Genomic DNA, 26,372 nt, shown 5'->3' on the forward strand with positions numbered 1-26,372 from the left:
TGACAGCATGGAAAACGGACATTAAATGTTGATGATGATGATGATGATGATATGTGTATGTGTACAAACATACATACATATTCAGGAGCTGATGATTTGGGTTTGCACAAGTTTCAAACAAATTAAGTCTTGATCGCTTGAAGAGATCAAAGACAAAAAAGTTGGGCCAGTAGCAAGTTTGGCTTCTTGGTTGGTAGTACCCATCACTGAGAAATCACTGTTGACATTAACTGTCCTTACACTGCTAAAAAATTAGTCTTCAGAGGTTCCAAAGAGGCATTTTGCAACAAGGTAAGTACTTGGATTTACACTATTATCTAAAAATAGCATGACAGTACAAGACTTGTGGAAATGGAAAGGGAGAAAAAGAAAGAAAGAAAAAAAGATTGAATTTACAGCTTTCAAAAATATTTTCAAATTAAAATGTTTATTATTCTTTGAACTATTAGCTTTTGTTGATAATAAACACTAAATATTATGTAAGCTACTAGAATGTCATTGTCTTGGCACTTTCCAGTGGTCTGCTTTAAGGTTCTGTAATCGGTTAATGGTAGACCTTCTATTAAAATACCAGAGGAGACCAATGACTAAACAAAACACAATTTCTATGTAATATCCATCAATTACAGTTAAACATGTTCCACCATTTTCAGTGCATATCTAAAAAGATAAGAAAATGGAAAAAATCAATAATATATAATACAATATAATGAATACAAACAGCAAGGAAATCTATTAATTTCACATATAAAAGCATATAGGTATGTTTTAAATTTCAAAATATAATTTATACTAGTTTTATTAAAAATATAACTGTTTTTTTTTAGTAATGTCCAAATCTACCAGTATCAAGCCAGCTAGTTTCCACAGGAATTTGTACAACTCTTTTTGTAACTGGAAATAGTTTAGAACTATTAATAAGAAACAGTAGATTAAATAAGAATCAAAACAGTCAAGAAATCAAGTAGCCCACTGGGTGAAAATATTTATATTAAAAACACATTTTATTTAAACAAATATATTATATTTAAAATATGTTTGTTCTAGTTCTAAATGATCATGGCAGTTTTAGAAAAAATTGCCATGATCTGGTTACATGAATCATAGTATTTCAGTTGATTTTGAAAATTTCCTTCAATAAGGACATGATTTGGTTATGTGAATCATAGTATTTCAATTGATTTTGAAAATTTCCTCCAATAAGGACATACCAACTTAGTTTTATTTAACACAACAAAATAGTCTCTTCCCAATTCCTGAACAGCACAAGTAAAATCTCAGACTCCACAAATGTCAGGTTTTGCAATCTCTGATAATCTTTCTCCAAAGTTTGAATAATTTTCAGTTGTGAACAGTTGCAGACATCTACAAAGCACTAACAAACCTACTCACATAGCTATAAATGTCTGAGAATATACCAATACACTCTAAGATAAATCTTCACTCACAAATTATGCTTGCTGTATGTTCTCCTTCTGTATATTCTGCTGATACATCCCCCTATTTTTCTTTTGTCATCTTCACAGTACCTCTCCTTCAAATTCAGTAAATAGTTTTCCAAATCCTGCCTTCTTAAAACTGTAACTCTTTGGAACACTATCCCTGATTTTCTTTACTCAACAAACATTAACACAAAGAAGTTCCAACTTAACACACAATTCTCATCAGTCTGAAAGGGTTTATTAAAGAATTGATGGATATTTTAGCTTCTAGTACAGAGTTCAGTTCCTTCCCCAGGAAGGGTAACTTATAATAAACAAGCATCCTATACAAGTAGAGGTTTTATTTCTCATCTCTTAAATAGTATGGAAATTGGAGATAAACACCAGCCCAATGAATGCTTATGATTCAAAGAAGGGAAAGAAACAAAAAGGTGAATTTTCAAGAGTGGTAAATGGCAGTATAAAATATTAATAATTATCTACAGTTAAAAGAATTGATTAATATAAGAAGAAATTTAATTTTTACATTTCATGTTTTTGGGTCAACAGAAGAAAGATTTTTGTGGCAAATATGGTGATAGTGGGTAACTAAAAACCATTTATACAGTGTGAAATAAATAGAAAAAGCTTGATGATTATTGATGGTCAGTCTACTGGAAATTTCAACAAGGCTCCATCAATAAAGTCTAATAAAAACCCATATAAGGCAAAATATTTTTTGGACTTTTTGAAGTGGTATGTATAGTGAGAGAAATAACGAATCTATCTCCCTCATATTACATCCCACAATCTTAATAAAATGGGAGAACATATTTTAGGTTATCTAAAACTATATTGTCCTAGGTACTCCAAAAGACAGGTTATGGATGGAATGTCTATCAAGGCTGACTTGAGACTAAACAATAACAAACAATATAAAATAAATAAGAAGCAAGAAGTCAACAAAGGTTGTGATAAAAAAAGCTTCAGTAAAGTCTGTCTTTCTGATTCAATTACAAAGTATAGCTAATAGGCATTTTGAACAGAGGAAAGGAAAGAGTAGATAAAGTAATTTATAAAACCAAGAAAAAGAAACACTAAAAATACAGGCATAGAAATGTTATAAAACAAGAGTTTTAAGGCCATTTTCCTTGCTATTGTAGAGGTTAATCTTGTGATGATCATGGCATTTCTCTACATTCTCCTCAGTAACCCCTTTGCCCTCCATAACTTTGTTTTTATCTCTCTTCCCCTTTCTCTACTTCTGCATTCATTTCCATCACTCTTTTCAGTCACTTCTATCCTTCCTCAACACAAGACCAAGCTAGATCATCCCATTTCTTTTTACAACATTCATCATGGGCTCATCTATCATCTGCAAGTCATTGTCTTCCTCTTCCTCTTTTCTGATACCATTTTTCTATTGTCCTGAGGCAATAATTTACAATTTTCTTAAAATCATGTCTATGTAAGAAGTGAATTTTGACATTTATCTATAATCTAGTTCTTGAACACTTTAAGTATATATAAAATGAGATCAGAGAATTAAATAGAATATCTACAACAAATCTATAAAAATTATCCAAAAACATTTGTGGGAGTAGTTGATATAATTAAGATAAAGGAGGACTGAAAATTGAAATATGACACTGAGATGTAGTTAAACAAAAGTATTAAAAGCAACAACAATAGTTCGTGAATATCTCTATTTGAGTTAGGTGATTATACTGCACTGCATATTAAATTTTAATAGCATTTCAAAATTTGTGAGCCTAATTAAATTATTTCACAAAACACAATATTTGTAAAATATTTATTATACCAAAAATAAATGTTCAAGAAAGTGAGTGTTGGTTAAAAGAAATGATACTCTACTAAAGAGTGACTTTTATTTCTTTGCAACTATTGTTATTTTTAGTACACTTTTTTTTGTAAACACCAATCGTATTTAACCATAATTTTAAAGTCCAATTCTCTCAGATACTACTTCATTGTCTTTGTGTCTTGAGGCAATGTTTTACTATTTACTTAAATAACTGTCTTAAAATTGTTTCTATGTATAAAATGCACTTATATATTCATTTATAAACTAGTTCTTGAACACTTCTGAGTAGATATGGAAATAAGATCAAATCATCTGTGGCTGCAAAAGAATTAATGGGTTGTTGCTGTTGGCATAATTTTATTGTTCCTCATTTTATACTTGCATAGGTCAGATGAAATTTATTGAAGCAGATTTTCTATGGCCAGATGTCTTTCCTGTTGCCAACACTATCAGTTTCCAAGCAAGGTAATATTTTCCCATGGCCAGACATGTTTTCATGGAAGATTGTAAATGAATGGTGATGCTCATTTACAAGTATCATGCAATATCAAGTTAAGGTCATACAAGCATGCACACACACACACAGAACTATATATACACAATATACACAACAGGCTTTTTTCAGTTTCTGTCTAGCATATTGACTTACAAGACTTTGGTTGGTCTGGGGTTATAGTAGAAGACACTTGCCCAATATACCACACAGTAGACCTAAACCCGAAGTTATGTGATTGGAAAGCAAAGTTCTGAACCACAGCTTTGCCTGCACCTACAATTTCTTTTTGATACCATAAAGTTAGATGATGATATCTTGTTATCTTTACCATTATCCTCTCTTATCATCAACGGTTAGGAGACCATGTCCAAAATGTTACCTTTTCGATTCTTGTCTTTTCTTTTTCCATCAATATTTTACAGATAATTTTGTATAAAAAATTCATTGTTGTAAAATATAAGACCGCAAATGTAGTATACTTTGACAGTCATATAAAGTTATCTATTCTTTCAAGCCCAAACTTTCAAACTGACATTTTGATGTTGTCCTGATTGTTCTAGAAGGAGATTTGGTGAAACCTTCTAGATGCCCATAATATATAGTAAAGATATTCATATCCAATAAAATGGTATGGATACGACTCAGTCTTTGTTTCATTGTGTTACAAGTTCCATCTACACACACACACATATACATATACACACATACTCTCACACATCCCCATATTTCTTAAAGCAATGATTTTTTCATTTTTGGCTGCAGAGTCTTCCATTTTTCTCAAATTATTGATGTCATTTCCTTCCAAATTGATGATCTCTTTGCACTTCATTGTAAAGATTTCTTGTCAATATAGAAACCCCTCTAAATAAATCACTTTGAAATCAATAATTTCTATTTTTTTTTTTAGTAATTTCAAAATTTGTGTGCTTTCTGTTTATGTTTCATTGTTTTATGTGAATGTTTAACCACATCCTTGTATCATATTTGGGCGTTAGGAAGGGCATCCAGCCATAGAAACCATGCCAAATCAGATTGAAACCTGATGCAGCTCCCCAGCTTACCAGTTTTCATCAAACTGTCCAACCCAATACCTTGATGCCCTCTCTGTTGCCAACCTTCACCTGTTTCCAAGTAAGGTAATAATTTCTCATGACCAGAATATTAGAAACAAAGTACACCATTTGCATTACAACAACACTCATTTACAACTATGTGCAATGTCAGCATAAAGAGAGTGTAACATACACTCACACACGCATACATATAGAAATGAGAGACGTCTACTAAATTCATTCACAAGGTTTTGGTTGGCCAGGGGATGTAGAAAACACTTGCCTCAGGTGTCACACAGTGGGATGGAACTCAGAGCAATGTGGTTGGGAAGTAAACTTTTTACCACAAGCCACACCTGTACCTATAAAGTTATAATTCCATTTATAGATACTAATATTTTATTGTCACTAAAATTATGTACTTGAAAATGAAAAACATTATTAACCTTAAAAAATCGGAATAAATAATTTTTTTCTATAATGGAAAATCTTTGTCATAGAGGTAGACATTTTTATTGGTGATGGCATAATTAGATCTAAGCATATTTAAGAAACAATTAAAAAAATTTTCTTACCTCAGCATTTACTGCATCAGAACAAGAACTATTATCTGAAGAACAAGTCTTGACTGTCAGACTATCAACTAACCATAAAGAAATTGTAGCTGGCCAATTGCCACCTAAACAGAAAAATTAAAAACAACATGCCAGAAGTGCTTCAATATTTTATTACAAATTATTTTTCAATATCTATTTTTTAATAAATATACTCCAATACTTTATATTTAGTATTTATTTTATTTTATTAAGTATTTATTTTATTTAACTTTATATTTAAATAACAGGAAAAGAAATACATTAAATATAACAAAACATTTAAGAAAACTAACATACATAAAAATATTTATTCTGCAACATAAAAATTTGTATTTAGTATAATATAGGTAGGTAAAGATAATCATAGCAACTGAACCTCAACTAAGTATAGCACTGATATTTTATAATTTAAATACTAGTAGCATAAAAAAAATAAAGAAAAGGTGGTATGTTGGTTAAATATTACTCTTGTACTAAGGTTAATTTCAATTACAACAAAACATTTATCATCATCTTATCCTTTAATTCCATCATATTACTGATTCAACTGAGCTACAAAAGTAACACTGTAATTATCAAAACACTTACCCAAGTTATTAACAGTATTTAACAAAGTCATGTAAGAACCGCCAATCGCAGGATCACTTACTTTGGCTGACATAGCCATTCCTGACACAAACATACAATACAGTGTTACCTAAATAAAAATATATTCTAATGTTAATAATAGTATTCAGGGAAACAATGAATAATATTGGCATACAAAGGAAAGACAAAAGTAGAGGCATCCATTATAAAAGTATGAAAAATGTTCAATAAACAACATAAATGTAGAAAATTCATACATTTTATACAGTATTTTTTATTCAAAATATGAAAAGGAATATATTTAACAAAAGAATAACAAGAAAAAAAAACAAAGAAAGAGAGAAAGGAAAAATCCATCAATATAGCATCAAGTACTTCAATTGGTCACACACCACAAAGTTCAACAGAACCTACTGAAGCAAGCTAGCATGCTCATGGCATTACCATGAGCGATGGTAAGCCAAGCATCTTCATGGGCATCATCTGACACCTCGATGAGGTGAACTGCTAACAATGACAAGAACTTCGCTGTTAGTGGCCCAGTCCCTCTAAATACCTTAAATGCCACAGGTCTCAATACTTCAAAGTTTTGTTCCATTCAGCTTCAGAAGCAGTGACTCTCCCATTAATCACAGCATCCAGGATGTGGGAAGGAGCAAAAGAGTCACAGACTGTGGTGTCCCAAATGAGACACTATGTGAGTTAACTGAAAAAATCTGGAGTTGAATTTGTTTTCTTGGATTACAGGAAGAGGATGTTTTGGAGAGGTTGAGATGTTCTTGGTTATTTTGAATCTATATGTGTATGTATGTGTATAAGCATGTGTATGTGTGTGGTGAATTTTAGAGGCTTAGTTAGAGAGAGAAAAGAAAAAAGAAAGATGAACTGATGATCTACAAATATTCCATAACATTCTGAACACTTTACCCATCTATCAAAATCATGACGGAAACCATTGATAATGACTTATTGTTAGACATTCAATTAAAAATATGCAACTCCACAGTAACAATGTGTATATCATCATCACCATCACCATCACTATCATCATCATCGTTTAACATCCGCTTTCCATGCTGGCATGGGTTGGATGGTTAGACTGAGGACTGGCAATCCAGATGGCTGCACCAAGCTCAAATCTAATTTGGCAGAGTTTCTACAGCTTGATGTCCTTCCTAATGCCAACCACTCTGAAAGTGTAGTGGGTGCTTTTACTTGCCACCAGCATGAGGGCCAGTCAGGCAGTACTGGCAACGACCACGCTCAAATGGTGGTTTTTTTACGTGCCACCTGCACAGGAGCCAGTCCAGCAGCACTGGCAACAACCTTGCTTGAATGTTGTTTTTCACGTACCACCGGCACAAGTACCAGTAAGGCGATGCTGGTAATGATCAAGCTCAAATGGTGCTCTTAACGTTCCACTAGCATGGATGCCAGTCAGGCGGTGCTGTCATCGGCCACGTCAGCGAATTTGATTTTGATTTTACTTGCCTCAACAGGTCTTCGCAAGCAGAGTTTAGTGTCCAATGAAAGAAAGGTACGCATAAGTGGGCTGGTTACACCACTGGCTTAGGCCACGGGTTATGGGCTCACTTGGCTTGCTGGGTCTTCTCAAGCACAGCATATTTCCAAAGGTCTCGGTCACTGGACATTGCCTCGGTGAGGCCTAATGTTCGAAGGTCATGCTTCACCACCTCAGCCCAGGTCTTCCTAGATCTACCTCTTCCACAGTTTCCCTCAACCGCTAGGGTGTGACACTTTTTCACACAGCTATCCTCATCCATTCGTACCATATGACCATACCAGCGCAATTGTCTCTCTTGCACACCACAACTGATGCTTCTTAGGTCTAACTTTTCTCTCAAGACACTTATACTCTGTCGAATATGCATACTGACATTACACATCCAGCAGAGCATACTGGCTTCATTCCTTGCAAACTTATGCATGTCCTCAGCAGTCACGACCCATGTTTCACTGCCATGTAGCATGGTTGTTTGTACACATGCGTCATACAGTCTGCCTTTTACTCTGAGCGAGAGGCCCTTTGTCACCAGCAGAGGTAGGAGCTCTCTGAACTTTGCCCAGGCTATTCTTATTCTAGTAGCTACACATTCAGAGCATCCACCCCCGCTACTGACTTGGTCCCCTAGGTAATGGAAGCTATCAACTACTTGTAGTTTTTCTCCCTGGAATGTGGCAGAAGTTGTTCTCTGCACATTTTCATTGTTTATTGCTCCTGAGCATCTGCCACATACAAAACCTATCTTCCCAGTTAGCCTTCCTTAGATATTGCTGCACCTCTTAAACAATATAAAAATTACAGACATACACTAATATTTGAACTACTATTCATACCATCCTTCACACATCAAATGGAACATTCTATACAGTATGGTAAGATGTATTTGTGCAATAGTGGTTGACCCCAAAATATGTCAAATTTAACTCAATGAACTTACAGGTTTCTTAAAAAAACAGAATTATCCCTTAATGCTTTGAGCCCATAACACCAGTTTACCGGATGGCTTATTTTTCTCTATGCCGTTGCACCGCTCTACTGGTGAAGTGCATCTGCATTAAAGTTTTTATCCAGTCAGAATGCTCATTCACCCTGAGTTGAATGTGGCTTGTTTTGATGATGAAATTAGAGTTTTTTCACCTTGAAATGAAGTCAACCTGAATTTGAAACTTCTGAACTTAAATGACAACATAAGCAGCTGTTCACAGCTGCTGAAGCGTCACTCAATTAGACAAATTGAGTGAGTTAGAGGCCAAAAATGATGAAGAATATCCTGCAAATGATCTTGATTCAGTTTCTGACAGTGACATTGAGTTGGACTCTAGCATGAATAATGAAGAATCAAATTCTAGAGTAAAAGGGGAAGGGGGCATGGTCCTGGCTCTTCGGGCAATAGGAGACCTCCTCAAACTAACACTGTACCTGTAAATTGGAATAAGAATTACACTCCAGTTGATTTATCTTTTAATGCTTAGATGAAGTGGATAATTTGTTTTTCTCCCATACCAAGCTCCAAGTTTATTTGTCCCTATACAGTTCCTTTATCAAACTTTAAGCAACCTTTCAAGACATCTGGAATTGTAGGAAAATCCAATAGCAGCAGTTGTCAACAATTATCGTAGGAAAGAAATGTTTTGTAAAAGCAAAAGATTATTGTCTTATTCTTATGGGTGTGAGAATGAAAATGAAGAGATGAATGGATGTATGAGATGGTAGGAAGAACTGTATGATAAGATTTAGTTGGCGGACCAAGTTCATGTGTACTTTGTTCCTTGCATCTCTCGATTTGAGCCATAAAAATTCTACACTCAAGTCTCCTTTTAGCATATACACATACAGCCCAATGCTCTATCTTGTCCACAGGTAATATATGTAGCTACAGACACTGATATCATGGTGATATTATTGTTGTTACCAGTTGGTGAGTTGGTAGTAGTAGTAGTAGTAGTAGTGTTGGTTGTATTGGTTTTGGTGATGGTAGTGGGGTATTGTTGGTGGTGGCAGTAGTCATATTTTTCTTGTTAATTTCATTGTTGCTGTTTAGCTGCAAGTAAATCCTACCCATGCATGCATGGAGGTTGGATGTTAAACGATGATGATGATGATGACAGAGTTGCTTATGTTGTACATAATGTTGTGGTATGGATGGTGATTGTGTTTGTATTGATGATAGTAATCTGAATAGTTAATCAGTTTGCCAAAGAAGGTGTCATACCAAATGACTGGTGTAGCAGCATTATAGTAAACTGCTACAATGGTAAAGGTAATGCCTCAGACAGAAGTGACTATAGAGGTATCAAATTGCTGGACCAGGCCATGAAAGTTACAGAAAGGGTCATAGCTCAAATGATTAGGAAGGGAGTTAACATTGATAAAATACAGTTTGGTTTTGTGCAGGGAAGAAGCACTACTGATGCTTTCTTTCTAGTATGGAAACTGCAGGAGAAGCATTTAACCAAAAATAAACTGCCATATATGGCATTTGTTGACATAGGTAAAAACCTTTGAAAGGATCTCTCACTCCCTCGTCTGATGGCCACTGTAGAAGCTAGGAGTACTTGAGTGGCTAGAGAGAGTCATCCAAGCCAAGCAAAGAGATGCTATCAGTAAGGTGAGAGTCAGCAATGAGTATAGCAACAAATTTAGTGTGCAGGTAGGAGTTCACCAATGATCGGCTATCAGACCTGCTCTTGTTTATCATAGTCCTACAAGTCATAACTGAGGGATTTAAAACTGGTTGCTTATAAGAGCTCCTTTATGGTGATGACCCTGCTCTTATAGCTGAAACTCTTCTAGAATAACAGAAGAAATTTCAGGTGTGGAAGCAAGGGTTGGAATCAGAAAACCTTAGAGTTAATTTAGCAAGCAAAGACCAAAGTACTAGTAAGCAAGAAAGCAGACAAATTATGAATCCTTTTAGAGAGATGGCCCTCCTCAATATGTAGAAAAGGTATAGGAAGATTTCATACTCAGTGTAAGATATAGACATAAGAGTTGTGGTAGAATCAGGAACAATGAACAAAGACCACAAGAAATGGATTTCCTCAAATTCCCAGGAGGATCCTTAGTTTCCGTTACCAAATTACCAGTGGGGGAAGATATCCTGAAAGTGTAGTTGCTAGAATGAGAGTTAGTTGTGCAAAATTCATAGCTATTACCTTTGTTGGTAACAAAGGTCTATCCCTCAGAGTGAAAGGCAGATTGCATGATACTTGTATACAGACAGCTATGCTACATGGTAGTGAAACATGGCTGTGACTGTAGAGGGCATTCAAGGGCTCGAAAGAAATGAAATCAGCATAGATGTGCAATGCCAATGTGCATGTACAACAAAATGTAAATGTGGTGAGAGATAAATTGGGTATAAGAGACATCAGATGTAGTGTGCAAGGGTATGCTCATATGGATGAAGACACTTGCATAAAGAAGTGCTGTTATGAATGTGAATGAAACCTGTGGAAGGGGAAAACCTAGGAAGATGTAGGACAAAGTTCTGAAAAATGAGTCTCAGATGTTGAACCTTAAAGAGATGACAAAGGACTGAGACAATTAGTGATTTGCTGTGCTTGAGAAGATGCGTCCAGTTAAGTAAAATTGAGGTTATAAAGATATGTCCTTTATGTCTATGCCACCCCTCTGCATACAATCTCTCAAAACCTCTCCTCCACCCATGTCCACCATTAACTCTCTTCCCCTCCCTTCTATCTCTCAATCTCTTCAGCAAACTTTCCTGTACACAATATATCTCTATCAAATCTATTCCCCACAACATATCCTCCCTCTACCTAAGTCTACTCACTACATTTCCCCCTTTCTTCCACCTCCTTTCACAATCTTGTGAACTTACCCACTCATTCACCCTATCCAGTACCTGGTCTACTATATACACCTCCTAGTAACTTGAGTGTATTACCCTGTCACATCTTCACCATCTTATCTCTTTCCTCTCTCTCTTTTGCTCTCTATCCTTCTCTCCCCAAGTGAGGTAGCTATGTATCTTCTCTACTGCAAGACACCTATTTTTGTCTCACTACTCATACTTATCATCCAGCACAAAGCCATCTTCCTCAATACTATATCTCATTCAATTGAGGAGTCTTGTCTTGCAAGTTATTTGGTGACCTCACTGCTGCTGGTGTCATAAAAAGCATCCAGTACACTTTGTAAAGTGGTTGATGTTAGGAAGGGCATTCGGCCACAGAAACCAGACAGAAGAGCTTGTTGTAGTCTTCTGACTAGCTAGCTCCTGTCAAACTGTCCAACCCATGCCACTATGGAAGGAAGATGTTAAATAATGAAGGTTATATGTACATATATATATATAATGGTCATGTAGGACAACATTCATGGGGCTTCCATGGCGTACATGGAGGCTATGGTTTTGGTTCCCGCAATGAGGAGGGAACCAGGCTGCTGGAGTTCTGTGACACAAATGACCTTATGGTTTGCAATACTAACTTCAGGAAACCTGCCAGTCACCTAGTCACCTACTGTTCTGGCAGCCAAATTGACTACATCCTCGCCAGAAAAAGGGAAAGATGGTTGCTTATAAATGCCAAAACCTTCCCAGGTGAAGAATGAACTCCACAATATAGACTAGTAGTTAGTGACTTCAGGATTAGGGCCAAGTGGTTGCCCAGAAGACGACCAGCTTGGAGGAGAAGGGTCTGAAAGCTCAAAGATCCTGCGAATGGACAGAGATTTAGATACTTATTACTTGAAGCCTTTGACGAAATAGAAGGGGAAGTAGCTTCACACGATGTAGAAGACAACTGGACGTTTCTAGGGGACAACCTGCTAAGGGCCACTAACCAGATCTGTGGATGGTGCAAAGTCCCCTCTCGACCCAAAATAACGTGGTGGTGGAACAATGTGGTTGACAGGGCTATTAGAGAAAAGAAACAGGCTTGGAGGGACTGGAAGAATGGTGGTAGCAGGGAATTGTATTAGACTGCCAGAAGGGAAGCTAGGCGACAGGTTTATTTAGCCAGAGGGGAAGCAATGAGAAAAAAATTGCCAATGTTCTGCACCGTAATGACCAAAGACTTGAGGTATTTCGTGTTGCAAGACAGTGTGTGAGAGAAATGTGTTCGCATGGATGATGGTATGCTTGCATTAAACGAGGCTGCAAAGAAAGAAGTATGGAGACACCACTACGAAAGATTGCTCAATAAAGAGAATGAATGGGAGGAAGAGAGTCTGCTGAATGTCGACCCAACAGAGGGACCAGCAATTTGAGTTGACAGTACCATGGTAGATAAAGCTATTAAGAGTATGAAGATAGGGAAAGCCCCCGGCCCTTCAGGAATCACTGCAGAGATGCTCAAAATATCTGGCAGTGTCGGCTATAGCTTAGTCACCTGTATTGTTAACCAGATGATACATGATAGAGTCATACCCAATGACTGGTGTAGCAGCACCATAGTCAACTGCTACAAAGGTAAAGGTGACACTTTAGATACAAATAATTACAGAGGTATCAAGTTGTTAGATCAGGTAATGAAAGTCACGGAGAGGGTCATAGCCCAACTAATTAGGGAGAGAGTCAGTTTAGATGAAATGCAGTTTGGGTTTGTGCCAGGGAAAAGCACCACTGATGCTATATTTCTGGTAAGACAGCTGCAAGAGAAATACCTAGTCAAAGATAAACCTCTGTACCTGGCTTTCGTTGACATGGAGAAAGCCTTTGACAGGGTCTCCCGATCCCTTATCTGGTGGTCAATGAGGAAACTAGGGATAGAAGAATGGTTAGTGAGAGCTGTGCGAGCCATGTACAGAGACGCTGTCAGTAAGGTGAGGGTTGGCAATGAGTACAGTGAAGAATTCCGGGTAGAAGTAGGGGTCCACCAAGGTTCAGTCCTCAGCTCCCTCCTATTTATCATAGTCCTCCAGGCTATAACAGAGGAATTCAAGACAGGATGCCCCTGGGAGCTCCTCTATGCTGATGACCTTGCACTAATTGCTGAGTCACTATCAGAACTAGAGAAGTTTTAGGTGTGGAAGCAAGGACTAGAATCGAAGGGCCTTAGAGTCAACCTAGCTAAAACCAAAGTCCTAATAAGTAGGAAGGTAGAAAAAACACAAACCCCGTCAGGTAGATGGCCCTGCGCAATCTGTAGAAAAGGCGTAGGTAGAAACTCTATAAGATGTACCCAGTGCAAGCTATGGACACATAAGAGGTGCAGCAATATCAAAGGAAGGTTAACTAGGAACTTAGTTTTTGTATGTAGCAGATGTTCAGGAGCAATAAACACTGTAAATGTGCAGAAAACAACTTCTGCCACATTCCAGGGAGAAAAACTAGACATAGTTGATAGCTTCTGCTATCTAGGTGACCAAGTTAGTAGTGGGGGAGTGTGCGCTGAAAGTGTAGCTGCTAGAATAAGAATAGCTTGGGCAAAGTTCAGAGAGCTCTTACCTCTGCTGGTGACAAGGGGCCTCTCACTCAGAGTAAAAGGCAGACTGTATGACGCATGTGTACGAACAGCCATGCTTCATGGCAGTGAAACATGGGCTGTGACTGCTGAGGACATGCGTAGGCTCGCAAGGAATGAAGCCAGTATGCTCCGATGGATGTGTAATGTCAGTGTGCATACTAGTACCTTGAGAGAAAAGTTGAACTTACGAAGCATCAGTTGTGGTGTGCAAGAGAGACGATTGTGCTGGTATGGTCATGTAGCGAGAATGGATGAGGATAGCTGTGTGAAAAAGTGCCACATCCTAGCAGTTGAGGGAACCTGTGGAAGAGGTAGGCCCAGGAAAACCTGGGATGAGGTGGTGAGGCACGACTTTCGAACACTGGGCCTCACCAAGGCGATGACTGCTGACCGAGACCTTTAGAAATATGCTGTGTGTGAGAAGACCCGGCAAACCAAGTGAGACCTAAATCTAAGGCCTCAGCCAGCCCACTTATGCGTACCTTCCTTCATTGGACACTAAACTCTGCTTGCAAAGACCTGCTGAGGCAAGTGAAATCGAAATCGAATTAAATTTAACGACTGGCACCCATGACAATGTCATCCCCTTCATTGGACACGAAACTCGTGTATAAGAATAAAAGCCTTATCTAGCAACAATGATAAGTTGGAGGAACAGTCCAAAGGAGTTAAATGCAAGTAATTAGAAAAAATGTATTACCTAAATTAAATTAAATTTAAAGTAGAGAAAGTGTACATGAAAGTGTACATAACATATATGATGCGATGGTTAACTAGTGTGAATGGAGGTAGATGAATTAAAAAAATAACTAAATGTATTAAATAGGACGAATCAATGAAATGAGCGGAATGTATGTTTCCTCCAATGTTGGCATCTATATGCTCTCTGTGTAATCTGGTTCACTAAATTATTCTTGGAGAACAAAATGTCCAAGTTACAAAGAGAAAAAAAATCCTTATCTTTATAATATGGTATTGAGGTAGCTAGTATTGACCATTCTAAACAGAATTGCTTATTGTGGTCCTTAAGTTTCCAAATTAACTTGCTAAGTCCCGTGCTATTATGTTTATTCTTATCCCTAAACGTTGAGTAATGATTTGAAATTCTCCTAGATAGCTGAGATTAAGAAGAACCTATATAATAAAACTCATCTGTGTTAGTGGTTACTTTACACTGATAAACAGTATTTTTGGTCTTAGCATTCACACTCAAATTTGATTCTGTTACAATTAAATTCCGAAATACTAATCTTGTTGTTATAATAAATATTGTTATATTTACTATTGTTGCTCTTATTAACGTTATTTTTATCTATATAAATATTGTTACCATGGGAATGGGTTGTATTGATGGAATTATTGTTATTAGTATTACTGTCTAGGTGCAAATCCAAAAGTTTTAAATTATGGGAAGAAATTATTAGCAATATATTTTTTGTATTAGAAAAAACAAATCTAACCTTGTGTGTATTAATGATTGGGTAATAGTGAGAAACCTTAGGAAAATTCTTTTTCACCGTGTCACAGAACTGCAAAACCAAACTAGATTTAATTTGTTTCCCAAAAGGAATGATAAACCAGATGTTGTCATCTGATTTAGGTGCAGTGTTGGTATTAATATATCTAAAAAATTTTTAGTTTACTATTGTTATTAGGGGGTTTAAAATCGGTAAAACCTCCTCTTTTATGCGAAAGATTATTTGTATGTACCTCATTCTCGATAAAGTGAGAAGAAGAAGAATGAGAATTGAATTTATTTTTGCTACCAGTACTAATATCTTTATGTTCAAAGGTTGAGAATTCACTAACAGAATTAATATATCTGACTTTGTCTTTATAACCTGCTTTGAGTAAGGCAGAGTTATAAAAGTCAGCCTCTTTGTTGAAAATGCTGGAGTTAGCTGAAAGGTTAGACAGTCTAAGTGATATATTCTTAACTAAATTACTGGTGACTGATCTAGGATGGTTGCTAAAGTGGCTGATGTACTTAAGGTTCGTAGAGGGTTTATGGTATGGGAAGTAAGTGTTGCTATGGAAGTCCAGAGTTACATCAAGGAAGTTAGCTACGGAGACTTCATCCTCAAAAACAATGCCAAAACCCATTCTCCGTAAGAATCTAACTAATCTATTTTTAACTTTTTGAATATGTTGGTTAATGGCATTTTGGAGGTAGAGTAGACAATCATCTCTGTATAGACCTCCATTAATGTTTAGAATTGGTCTGCCAGTTCATAGAGTATATATGAACAAACTATGTCAGCTATCTGAGCCGAATCTCCATTCACACTAGTTAACCATCACATCATATATGTTATGTACACTTTCTGTACTTTAAATTTAATTTAATTTAGGTAATACATTTTTTTTAATTACTTGCATTTAACCCCTTTGGACTGTTCCTCCAACTTATCATTGTTGCTAGAAAAGGCTTTTATTCTTATCACATTTTAAAATTTTTTATTATTTTTTTCTTCCTTTGGTTTTATAATAATACTCAAATATATTCAAGTTAATTATAACGTTATATATTTTCAGTTCGTTTCCCACCTTAGTATCCATATATGTTAATGCAGCACTTCTGCATTGTATAGACATGACCATAACTTTAATATCAATTAAATATTAATATTACTTTTAGTTTGTCTAACAAACCTTTTCTAATTATCTATACACGTAGGGTTCCTTTTATTATGTATTATTATTATAAATATTCAACTCCTAAATAATTGTTGTTGTTGGCACTCCGTCGCTTACGACGTCGAGGGTTCCAGTTGATGCGATCAACGGAATAGCCTGCTCGTGAAATTAACGTGCAAGTGGCTGAGCACTCCACAGACACGTGTACCCTTAACGTAGTTCTCAGGGATATTCAGCGTAACACAGTGTGATAAGGCTGACCCTTTGAATTACAGGCACAACAGAAACAGGAAGTAAGAGTGAGAGAAAGTTGTGGTGGAAGAGTACAGCAGGGTTCGCCACCATCCCCTGTCGGAGCCTCGTGGAGCTTTAGGTATTTTTGCTCAATAAACACTCACAACGTCTGGGAATCGAAACCACGATCCTATGACCGCAAGTCTGCTGCCCTAACCACTGGGCCATTGCGCCTCCACTCTCCCTAAATAATAATAATTATTATTATAATAATTACAATAATAATAATAATTATTATTATTATTATAATTACAATAATAATAATTATTATTATTATAACTATTTCCAATACTAGCTGGTCCTACACACTATCCTTCTCAAGTTAGTACAGATTGTTCTACTCCAAGAACAGTAATACTTTAGGAATTATAAAACGTGTGAGTGGATTAAGTTTTTTGATCACTTATATAGCTTACGTTTATATTTACATATATATTAACGATCTGGTTTTCGTAATAGAATAAATCAAAATACATGATTACTTCCCTTCGTACATCTCTCTCAAATCTAGTTTTAAATTATTCTATACTTATATTTTAAGATATTCTCTTTCTACCCGTACATAACTTCTATATTCTGTCTAATATTGAGTTCTGCTTTTATTAATATACCTTTATGTCATAAAGTAATATACAAAGACGTACGTTATTTCTGATTTAGTTTAAATATGTATTTAAATACACACTTAAATATGTATTTATTGCAAATCCATTTCTTCACGTAATTTAATCTTTTATTACTTTATAATAATATGTATTGCCATTTACTTAAGTTAATTAATGTAATTACTTTGATACGCTATTATAAGTTACCCATTTTAACAATTCACATTATAAGCAACTTTATTGCTACACGTTATTTACGAGGATTCAAACGTAAACATTCAGTCTAAATGCAAATTCACTGATTATTTCCCTTTTTCTTTCCACTTACATAGTGATTTATCAAACACTTAATTTATCATTATTTACATATTTTTTTGTGGTTTATTATGGCTTCTATTTAATTTAAACTCCAATTGTAGCATTTATCACTTTCCTCCTAATACTACATCTTGTAACCTAGCGTTCTAACATCTAACGGTTTTTTAAAACTTAGCTATGTAGCATTCTTCCAAATACGTAATCTTCACATTCGGTATAGTTCTTGCGTTCAAAGGATGATTCCCTGAAGAGAAAATTACATTTATAAAAACATCTTTTATTCCTTTGGAATAGAGTGCATGTAATTTTCGAAACATATGTCGGAATTAAAGGAACTTTTTTATTATATGCGTCTTGCTTCATTTATTCTTTATTATATCAACTCAAAATACATCACTTTAACATGGAATTTCTACCTCTTGTGAATTTTGCTACCCTGGTAACTATTAACATATTTACCTTATCGAAGTTTTCCAACTAAGATAATATAAATACATACATACATATATATATATATATATATATATATATATATATATATATATATATATATATGTATTTATAGATTTATACCAAAATTTGGTAAAAATATTATATCTGTTATCAAACGTAGCAAAATACTCACATGTGAGTTTTTGTATGTATATCGATTTAAATAAGAGCTAAAAGATGATCCATTGTAAAAACTTTATTATGACCTATGATCATTTTGATGCAATATCCAGATCGATTCATTCATATTATAAAATATGGAATATTGTATCTCTTCAGGGTCAGAATTAATTCATAGCAGGCAGTAAAAATAGACAACATTCATAGTTGTCCTATAATTACATGTAAATAAACGAGTTGGAAAGACATGATACGTAAGGAAACTGTATAGCATATCAGTATTGAAACCGTTAGAAGACAAAGTGAATGAGAATTGATGCTATCCTGTATATATTTATTTATAATAGTATAAAATACAATTAATATGGCTGTGTGGTAAGAAGCTTGCTTCCCTACCACATGGTTCTGAGTTCAGTCCCACTGTGTGGAACCTAGGGCAAGTGTCTTCTACTACAGCCTCTGGTCAGCTAAAACTTTGTGAATGGATTTGGTAGACAGAAACTGAAAGAAGCCTGCTGTGTTTTTGTGCCCGTGGTTGTCCCCCCACTCCACCACCACTTGACAACTGATGCTGGTGTGTTTACATCCCTGTAACTTAGCAATTTGGAAAAATAGACTGATAAAATAAAGTACTAGGCTTCAAAAAATAAGTCCTGGGGTCGATTTGTTTGACTAAAACCTTTCAAGATGGTGCTTCAGCATGGCCACAATCAAATGACTGAAACAAGTAAAAGATAGAAGATAAAAGATACATATATGTGTGTATGTGAGTGTCATCATCATCACCATCATTTAACATCCATCTTCCATGCTGGCATGGGTTGGATGGTTTGACAGGAACCGGCCAGGTAAAAGAGTGCACCAGGCTACTGTGTCTGTTTTTGCATGGGTTTTATGGCTGGATACCCTTCCTAACAGCAGAGTGGACTTAGTGCATTTTATGTGGCACCAGCTTAGTTATCATGGAAGGACTTGGTGCTTTTTTATTGTACCTGTTGTAACGTTTCTATTTAGGTAAGCTCAGTTTTGGCATGATTTTTATAGCTGGATGCCCTTCCAAACACCAACCAGTTCACAGTGTGGACTGGATGCTTCTTAAGTGGCACCAGCACCAGTAGGGTTACCATGTAATTTGCAAGAGAAAGAATTCTGAAAGGGGAAGAGGCATTGAAGAGATGATCTCATGTCAGATGATGAAAGATTAGAGTGTGACAAGAAGATAGAAACTGGTATCTTGTTACAGAGGAGGCACATGGTTACCCAGCCATGAGAGAGACAGACAGACAGACATACAGAGTGAGAGGGAAAGAGGTAAAAAGAAAGATGATGGAAACGGGAGAGACTTGGTTACCTAACCAGAGGGAAGAGCAAGAGAAGAGAGAGAGTGACCAAGAATGTGGGCTGAAACATGTGTGCTGCTGTAGAGAAGGTACATCGTTACCTAGCCAGAGGGAAGAACAAGAGAAAGAAAGAGAAAGAGAGAGACAGACAGACAGAGATTGTGTGTGTGCATACATTATTTTTTTTGCAGATATCGGACAATATCAACAAAAATATGAACATCAATAATCAACAATAAATGCAAATATTATTTAAACAAAACAACCCAAGCATGGTTAGCATACTTGTCTATGATCAAATAAAACTTCTGACTAATTTCACAAATATTTTCAAAATATTTGGCACCAAAATTTTCTAATCACGTATTTTTAATGAAAACCATTAGAGCTGTAGATAGAGATGTCATTTATCTTATATATTAAAAGGCAAGTTGTCTGTGTGTGTGTATGTGTGTTGTGTGAACCACTTCTACTCCTACAATTTTCAACCAAATTTCACCAAATTTGACATGTGTGTTCTCTTTGATTTAGGATGTTTTTTCTTATAATTTTTTCTTCGAAATTCCACACCCCTAACATAAATAGACAACTCTCAATTCGCCTAGGATTTGAACCCACCACGCCTATGCAGCTGTATGTGTTTGATCTTATATATTAAAAGGCAAGTTGTCTGTGTGTATGCGTGTGTATGTTGTGTGAACCACTTCTACTCCTACAACTTTCAACTAAATTTCACCAAATTTGACATGTGTGCTATCTTTGACTTCGGATGCTTTTTCTTATAATTTTTTCCTTGAAATTCCACGCCCACAACATAAATAGACTACTCTCAATTCGCCTAGGATTTGGCTTGAGCCAACGTAAAAACGTGACACACACCCAGCTGGAAGAAAATCAATACTTTACTTTGGCATTTGTGATGAGCTCTTAACGACTGCTTGCACAGTACTGCCAGCAGTATTCATTTGCGAGTTACAATTTGCCTCTATTTTCATGTGAGCACTCTTTTTCATATAATTATTCCAACTTAAACAAGCCACTTCAAATCTGTTACCTAAAATTAAAAATTTTTAATTCAGTCTGCTTGATTAACATTTTTACCAACTACATTTTACTATTTTTTGGGTGCTACACATTCACTGCTTTTTTCTTAGGACTTTTTCTATTGCGTAAACTGATAATTTTCTACCATGCCTTGATGCAAAAGTTCCAATATAGGTCGGCAAACAAATGCTGCAAAGAAAAGAAAACATGCATGCAAATGAATCTGCTGAGGACACCACCAGGAGGAACTCTTTCAATGCACTTAGGATGGCTTCAGCGCGAAGAAGGAAAAGTGAAGAGCAGCATTGTGATTGGTTAGTACATATTGCTGCACAATGAGCTGCCAGAGCAACGAGCAACATTCAGCATGCTGAACAAGAAATGTTTCCTCTACTGCTGTTGCACGAGCTTCAGAGACTGCAGCACAATGCACAAAATGACTTACAAGAGATGCTTCCTCAACTGCTGCTACACGAGCTGCAGAGACTGCAGCACAACATGCAGTTCGACTTACAAGAGATGCTGCAGCAACTGCTGCTGTGTGTGCTACGGAGACTACAGGGGAAAGACAACAACTGGAGGCTACAACTCAGCGAAGGGCTGCACGATGTTCCTACTAAAGGCTATGCTCCTTGTGTTGGTCAATGACAGCATTCAACTACGATCCTACAATTGACATTCAAATAGGCTGCATGTCCACAATCTGCCAATTTTGCAGAGCTAAAACGTGGCCTGGAGAAACTTCCAGCATGTGCTGCTCTAATGGTAAGATTACAAGATCCTCCACCCCTTTTGACTGATCTTTTGACATGGGCGTCTCCTTATTCTCATGACTTTCTCAAGCGGATACATACCTACAACTGCATGTTCCAAATGACTTGCTTTGGCACCAAAATCATACAAGATGGGCATTTCATGCCTTCCTTTAAAGTGCAGGGGCAGATTTACCATAGAATTGGTTCCCTGCAGCTGCATAACACTGCATTGCCTCAGTTTATTCAGCTCTACTTCAGGGAAGACTACACTGACCAGGCATACTTAACAAACAGCCCCAGGCGACGCTGGGTACGCCTGCTAGTATATATAAAACTGTTTCTGTATTATGTGTCAAAAGTGAAACAATATCTCTGTTAATACTTTCACTATTATATGGTTTCAATTTCAATTACTTTCATTATGTATCTATAAACATTAGTTTCATTTCTATTACTTTCAATATGTATTCATATACGTATATATGTGAATGTGTGTGTGTGTGTGTGTGTGTATATATATATATATATATATATATATATATATATATATATATATATATATATATATATATATATATATATGAATAAATTAAGAAACGGAGTTGAATACAGGTGTTATTCAAACCTTTATACTTCTGACATATGTTTCAAAGAATACATTGGTATTATTCTGGAGGGAATAAAATGATGTAAAACAATGCAATCATCTTGTCAGGGGGAAAAAAAAGAAACAAAACACATCAATAAACCATTTTAACCAAATGTGATTACTGCGTATTTGATGAAGGGGAATGTTGGCAAGTTATTTTTTTAAAAAAACTGTTAATAGATTTAACGTCAAAAGAAATTTAGAGAAAGAGGAGGAGAAAGAAAAAAATTAACAGAAAATTAAGTGTGGAAAAATATAGTGCGATAGATAAATGGGAATAAAGCTTAAGGTGTGGAAATAGATATATATAGTGGAAATGTAATGTAAGAAGACAGTAAAAGGTCAAATTTTATAGATTGGTTGAAATTACTTATAGGAACTAAAAATAAGTTTTTGCCAATGCTGGCAACAATAAACGCGTTCTTTAAATGTGTTTACAAGAGAATTCTCCAAGAACAGAATGATATAGTTCTTCGTTACAGAGTGGACAGAAAGATTTACCTTTATCATATGGAAAGGACCTAGATAGAATATTCCATTCCAAATCAAATTGTTTATTATATTCCTTTAGAGACCATTAATTTACTAAGCCCAGTATTGTTGCATTTATTGATATATCTAAATGTAGAGTAATTAGACAGCAAGGTCACAGTCACATGACTGAAACAAGTAAAACAATAAAAAAAACTATGCCATTTTAATCTCAAGCAGAGTATCTCTGCTAGTAGTGAATAAAGATGAGTTTTGTGACTGAAATGTGTGCTTGAATTTTCAATAAAAGTAAAAAATAAAAAAAACACATTTTGATGAATAAATATTAAAGCTGTAATTTGAGACAAAAATAAAAATCGCTCTCTTAAGGTAAAAGTTACATAATTCCAACTAATTAATAAGCAGTTTTCTCCTCATAGAATTGCATATTAAGTGTCTTTTTCTTTCCCAACCTTTATTGTTCAAGATATATGTTGCGCATAGCTTGACTATAACTATTTTTATATTTTTCAAATGTTATTTATTATAGGGTAATTTTTGTTCTATTTTTAGTTCATTTCATCACCAATGCTTTACATTTGTACATGTAGATGCAACATTCCATGTGCATATTACCAAGATGGCAACACTGTGCAGGTGAGTGGCTGGCTGGATTCTGAGGAATTCAGAACCAGGAAAAGAGAGAACCACAAATAATAGTGGCCCCAGTACAGTTCCCTGTGGGACTCCACTGAGAATTGGTGTCTCTTCAGAGTGAGCACCATTGGCTACAGCTGTCTGACTCCTGTCCTTCAGAAAGTTATGCAGCCACTCTCCCAGTAATACCAAAGTTTCGCAGCTTGAGACACATCATGCCATAGTCAGCCTTATCGAAGGCCTTGGCAAAGTCGAGGTATATCATGTCTACAGCAAATTGGTTTAGTTGTTGTTTCAGTACCTAGTCAAAGTGCTACAGCAGCTGTGTGAGGTAACTCCTCCCTGGATGGAAGCCATGTTGCATGTTTGTGAGAAGGGTGCTTTCTTCTAGGAAAGTGATCAGCCTTTTTCTGATAATGTGTTCCATTGTCTTGCTAACATGTGAGGTCAGAGAGACGGGCCTGTAGTTTTTAGCATCTGCTCTGCTCCCTCCTTTATGGACTGGGCATATTATATCTTCTTTTAGCATGTTGGGAAGCTTACCACATGCAAGGATAATCAGAAAAAGTATCTGCAGTGGCTTTGCAAGAGCCATTTTACATGTCTTTAAGAGAACAGCCAAGAGTTCATCTGGACTCATTGCTGAGTTTGATCTCATCTCATCAATGGCCAATATTACATTCTCTTCTGTTATGCTGATGTAATCGATGGTTGCCTCTTTTCTGATTAGACTTATTACACTGAAAATCTCCTCAGGCTTGTTTATTTGCATATTTTCCAGTGGAGAAGTGAAAATACTTTGGAATTGTTTATTTAGTGCTTCACTTATCTTCCCCAGGTCTGCAGTTAGTGAGCTGTTTTTACCAAATAGTGGCCTATCTCATAGCGTACTGAGGCAGACTCCTTTGCCAACGTGTAGAAGGCTTTAGGATTTATTTTTATATTTTTGATTGCCCAGATTTCTCTTTCTTTTTCATGGGAGATTCTGAGTTTATTTTCAATCTCGAGGAGTTCCTCTGTCAGGTAGGATTTCACACTGTCATTGAGGTGTTTGTTTAAATGATTCGAGATCTTAATTCTCCGCCACATGAGTATTCTCTTGTCTCAGGGAATGACGTTTTTGTGTGTATTGGCTCTTTTCTCTGGGACATATATAATGCATTTGGCTTGCATTATTGACATAAATTTATTGAGTTTCATATCTATGTCTTGCATAGAGAAGCTTTTAGGCCAGTCCTGCTGGAGTATCTGTTTTCCAAGTGACTTCCAGTCAGCCTTATAGAAATTTAGGTTGGATAGGGTTTGAGTGCCATCTGTGCGGAGTTTATGTTTAGTTAATTCTGGGCCGTACATTGTCAGTTCTATCATGTTATGGTCAGGGAATATTGTTGGTGATATATTTATGTTGTGGATATTTTTGTGCCTGGTTGGGGAGAATATGATCTGCTCCACGAAAAGCATTGTCGTAAGATCAAGTAGAGATTCTGCTTGATTTCACTCTTTGTGCATCATTCCTGGGGTTATGTTGCCCTCAGGCCACCTGATGTTGGGGAAGTTGAAGTTACCCATCAGGAATATAGTAGTACGTTAATGCAATTGTGTTAGTGCTTCCTTTATCGCACTGAGGCTTTCCTCAAATTTTCCATCATGATTTGAGGCATCAGGTGGGTGATATAGTGTGCATATCTTTATATCAAGTTGCTTTAGATGTACTATGAGTGTGTTACACACCAAGTTCGAGTTTGATAGCAAGATTAATGGTGTGACATCTTCATGTATGTACATTGCAACTCCACCGTGATTTCTTTTTCTTCTGTCTGTATGGAAAATAGCATACATTGGTATGTGTATCTTCACATCATTTATGTCTGCAGATAGATGTGTTTCTGTAAGTGCAATGCATATAGCTTGATTGTATGCAAAAATATTCTTCAGGCATGCAATTTTGCATTTGCTATTGTTCTGTAGCAGGCCTCTTGTATTTATTAGTAGAAATGGCGTTGGTGGCCAACAGGGGTCCATCAATTGCAGTGGTCTTGTGTGCAAGGGAACACAGCTCAGTTTTATCTGTAGCCATGACAACTGTTGCACTATTTCCTGTACAACACTTAAAAAATGTTGTTGCTCAACCGCTGCAGCTTGTACTGCATATGACTTCTGTCATTAATATATATGTATTTATATGCATGTTTGAATGTGCACATGTATGTTTGTATATTTGTATGTAAGTGTACAGATGCACAATTTTGCTATACCAAAGTACCTTAAAAACCCATGTAATTTATGCACTTTTTTTTGTGAAAATAAAGATAAACTTTAGTGGGTGCATAAATTACATGAGCAGATCGTTTCTAGAACTATTTTGGAAATTTTTTTTGTTGCAAAAAGACGTACCAAACATAAATACCTTTGGTATTTGTACCGGAAGTTGACTCATTTAATGTCAGAAAAGGTTTTTACAGAAAAAATAATGGCTTAACCCTTTCGTTACTATATTTCTGACCAAAATACACCCCTCATGAGTTTCAATTAAATTCTAAAATAATCATGAATTTAGACTAGTCTCATTAAACACCTGTAACTTTTTATTTATCAACATATTAATGTGATATTTGGAACATAATTAAAGAAAGGGTTCTTAATCAATTCTATTGCATAATTTTTGTCTCAAAGTTCTCCACGTACTGGGGGAGGGTGTACTGCTAGTGTCTCTCACATGTAAATATTGGTTCAGCTTCACGAATCGTACTCGTTCATAATACTGGAAATATATTCATCGCCAAAAGGTTCCTGATCGCCCCAGTAATTTGTTATTCTGGGTAACTGTCTAATACCCATAATAATATTTATGGCAAAAAATGCCCATATTTCATCTACAGTTGCAGGAAACCACAAGCTATTTTTTTTTTCCAGCTTGTTTACATTCTGCGTAACGGTTTGTTTCCGCAGTAATCATTTCAAACAAGCATGAAAAAGAAGTCTAAAGGTTTCGCTTCCTGAGAAAGACTATGGGTAGACCCTGTTTCCTCAGAAAAATTGTTAATAAAAATATT

At 35.9% G+C, this 26,372-nt stretch overlaps 1 protein-coding gene across 2 annotated transcripts in view; it reads right to left on the reverse strand.

Moving 5' to 3' along the window:
* Positions 1–391: 391 nt before the first annotated feature.
* The window catches only part of LOC106867337 (acetyl-coenzyme A transporter 1-like), a 91,493-nt gene continuing 65,512 nt past the window's right edge, over positions 392–26,372 (reverse strand). For both annotated transcript variants that reach the window (XM_089364263.1, XM_089364262.1), the window contains 3 exons: positions 5,979–6,087; positions 5,370–5,473; positions 392–660 (listed from right to left, as the gene is read on the reverse strand). In XM_089364263.1, the coding sequence (XP_089220389.1) occupies positions 496–660; positions 5,370–5,473; positions 5,979–6,087 (378 nt within the window). In that variant the 3' untranslated portion in view covers positions 392–495. The remainder of the gene's footprint in view (positions 661–5,369; positions 5,474–5,978; positions 6,088–26,372) is intronic.

The sequence above is a fragment of the Octopus bimaculoides genome, chromosome 16 (assembly GCF_046866305.1).
Source record: "Octopus bimaculoides isolate indiv1 chromosome 16, ASM4686630v1, whole genome shotgun sequence".
Classification (NCBI taxonomy): Eukaryota; Metazoa; Mollusca; class Cephalopoda; order Octopoda; family Octopodidae; genus Octopus; species Octopus bimaculoides.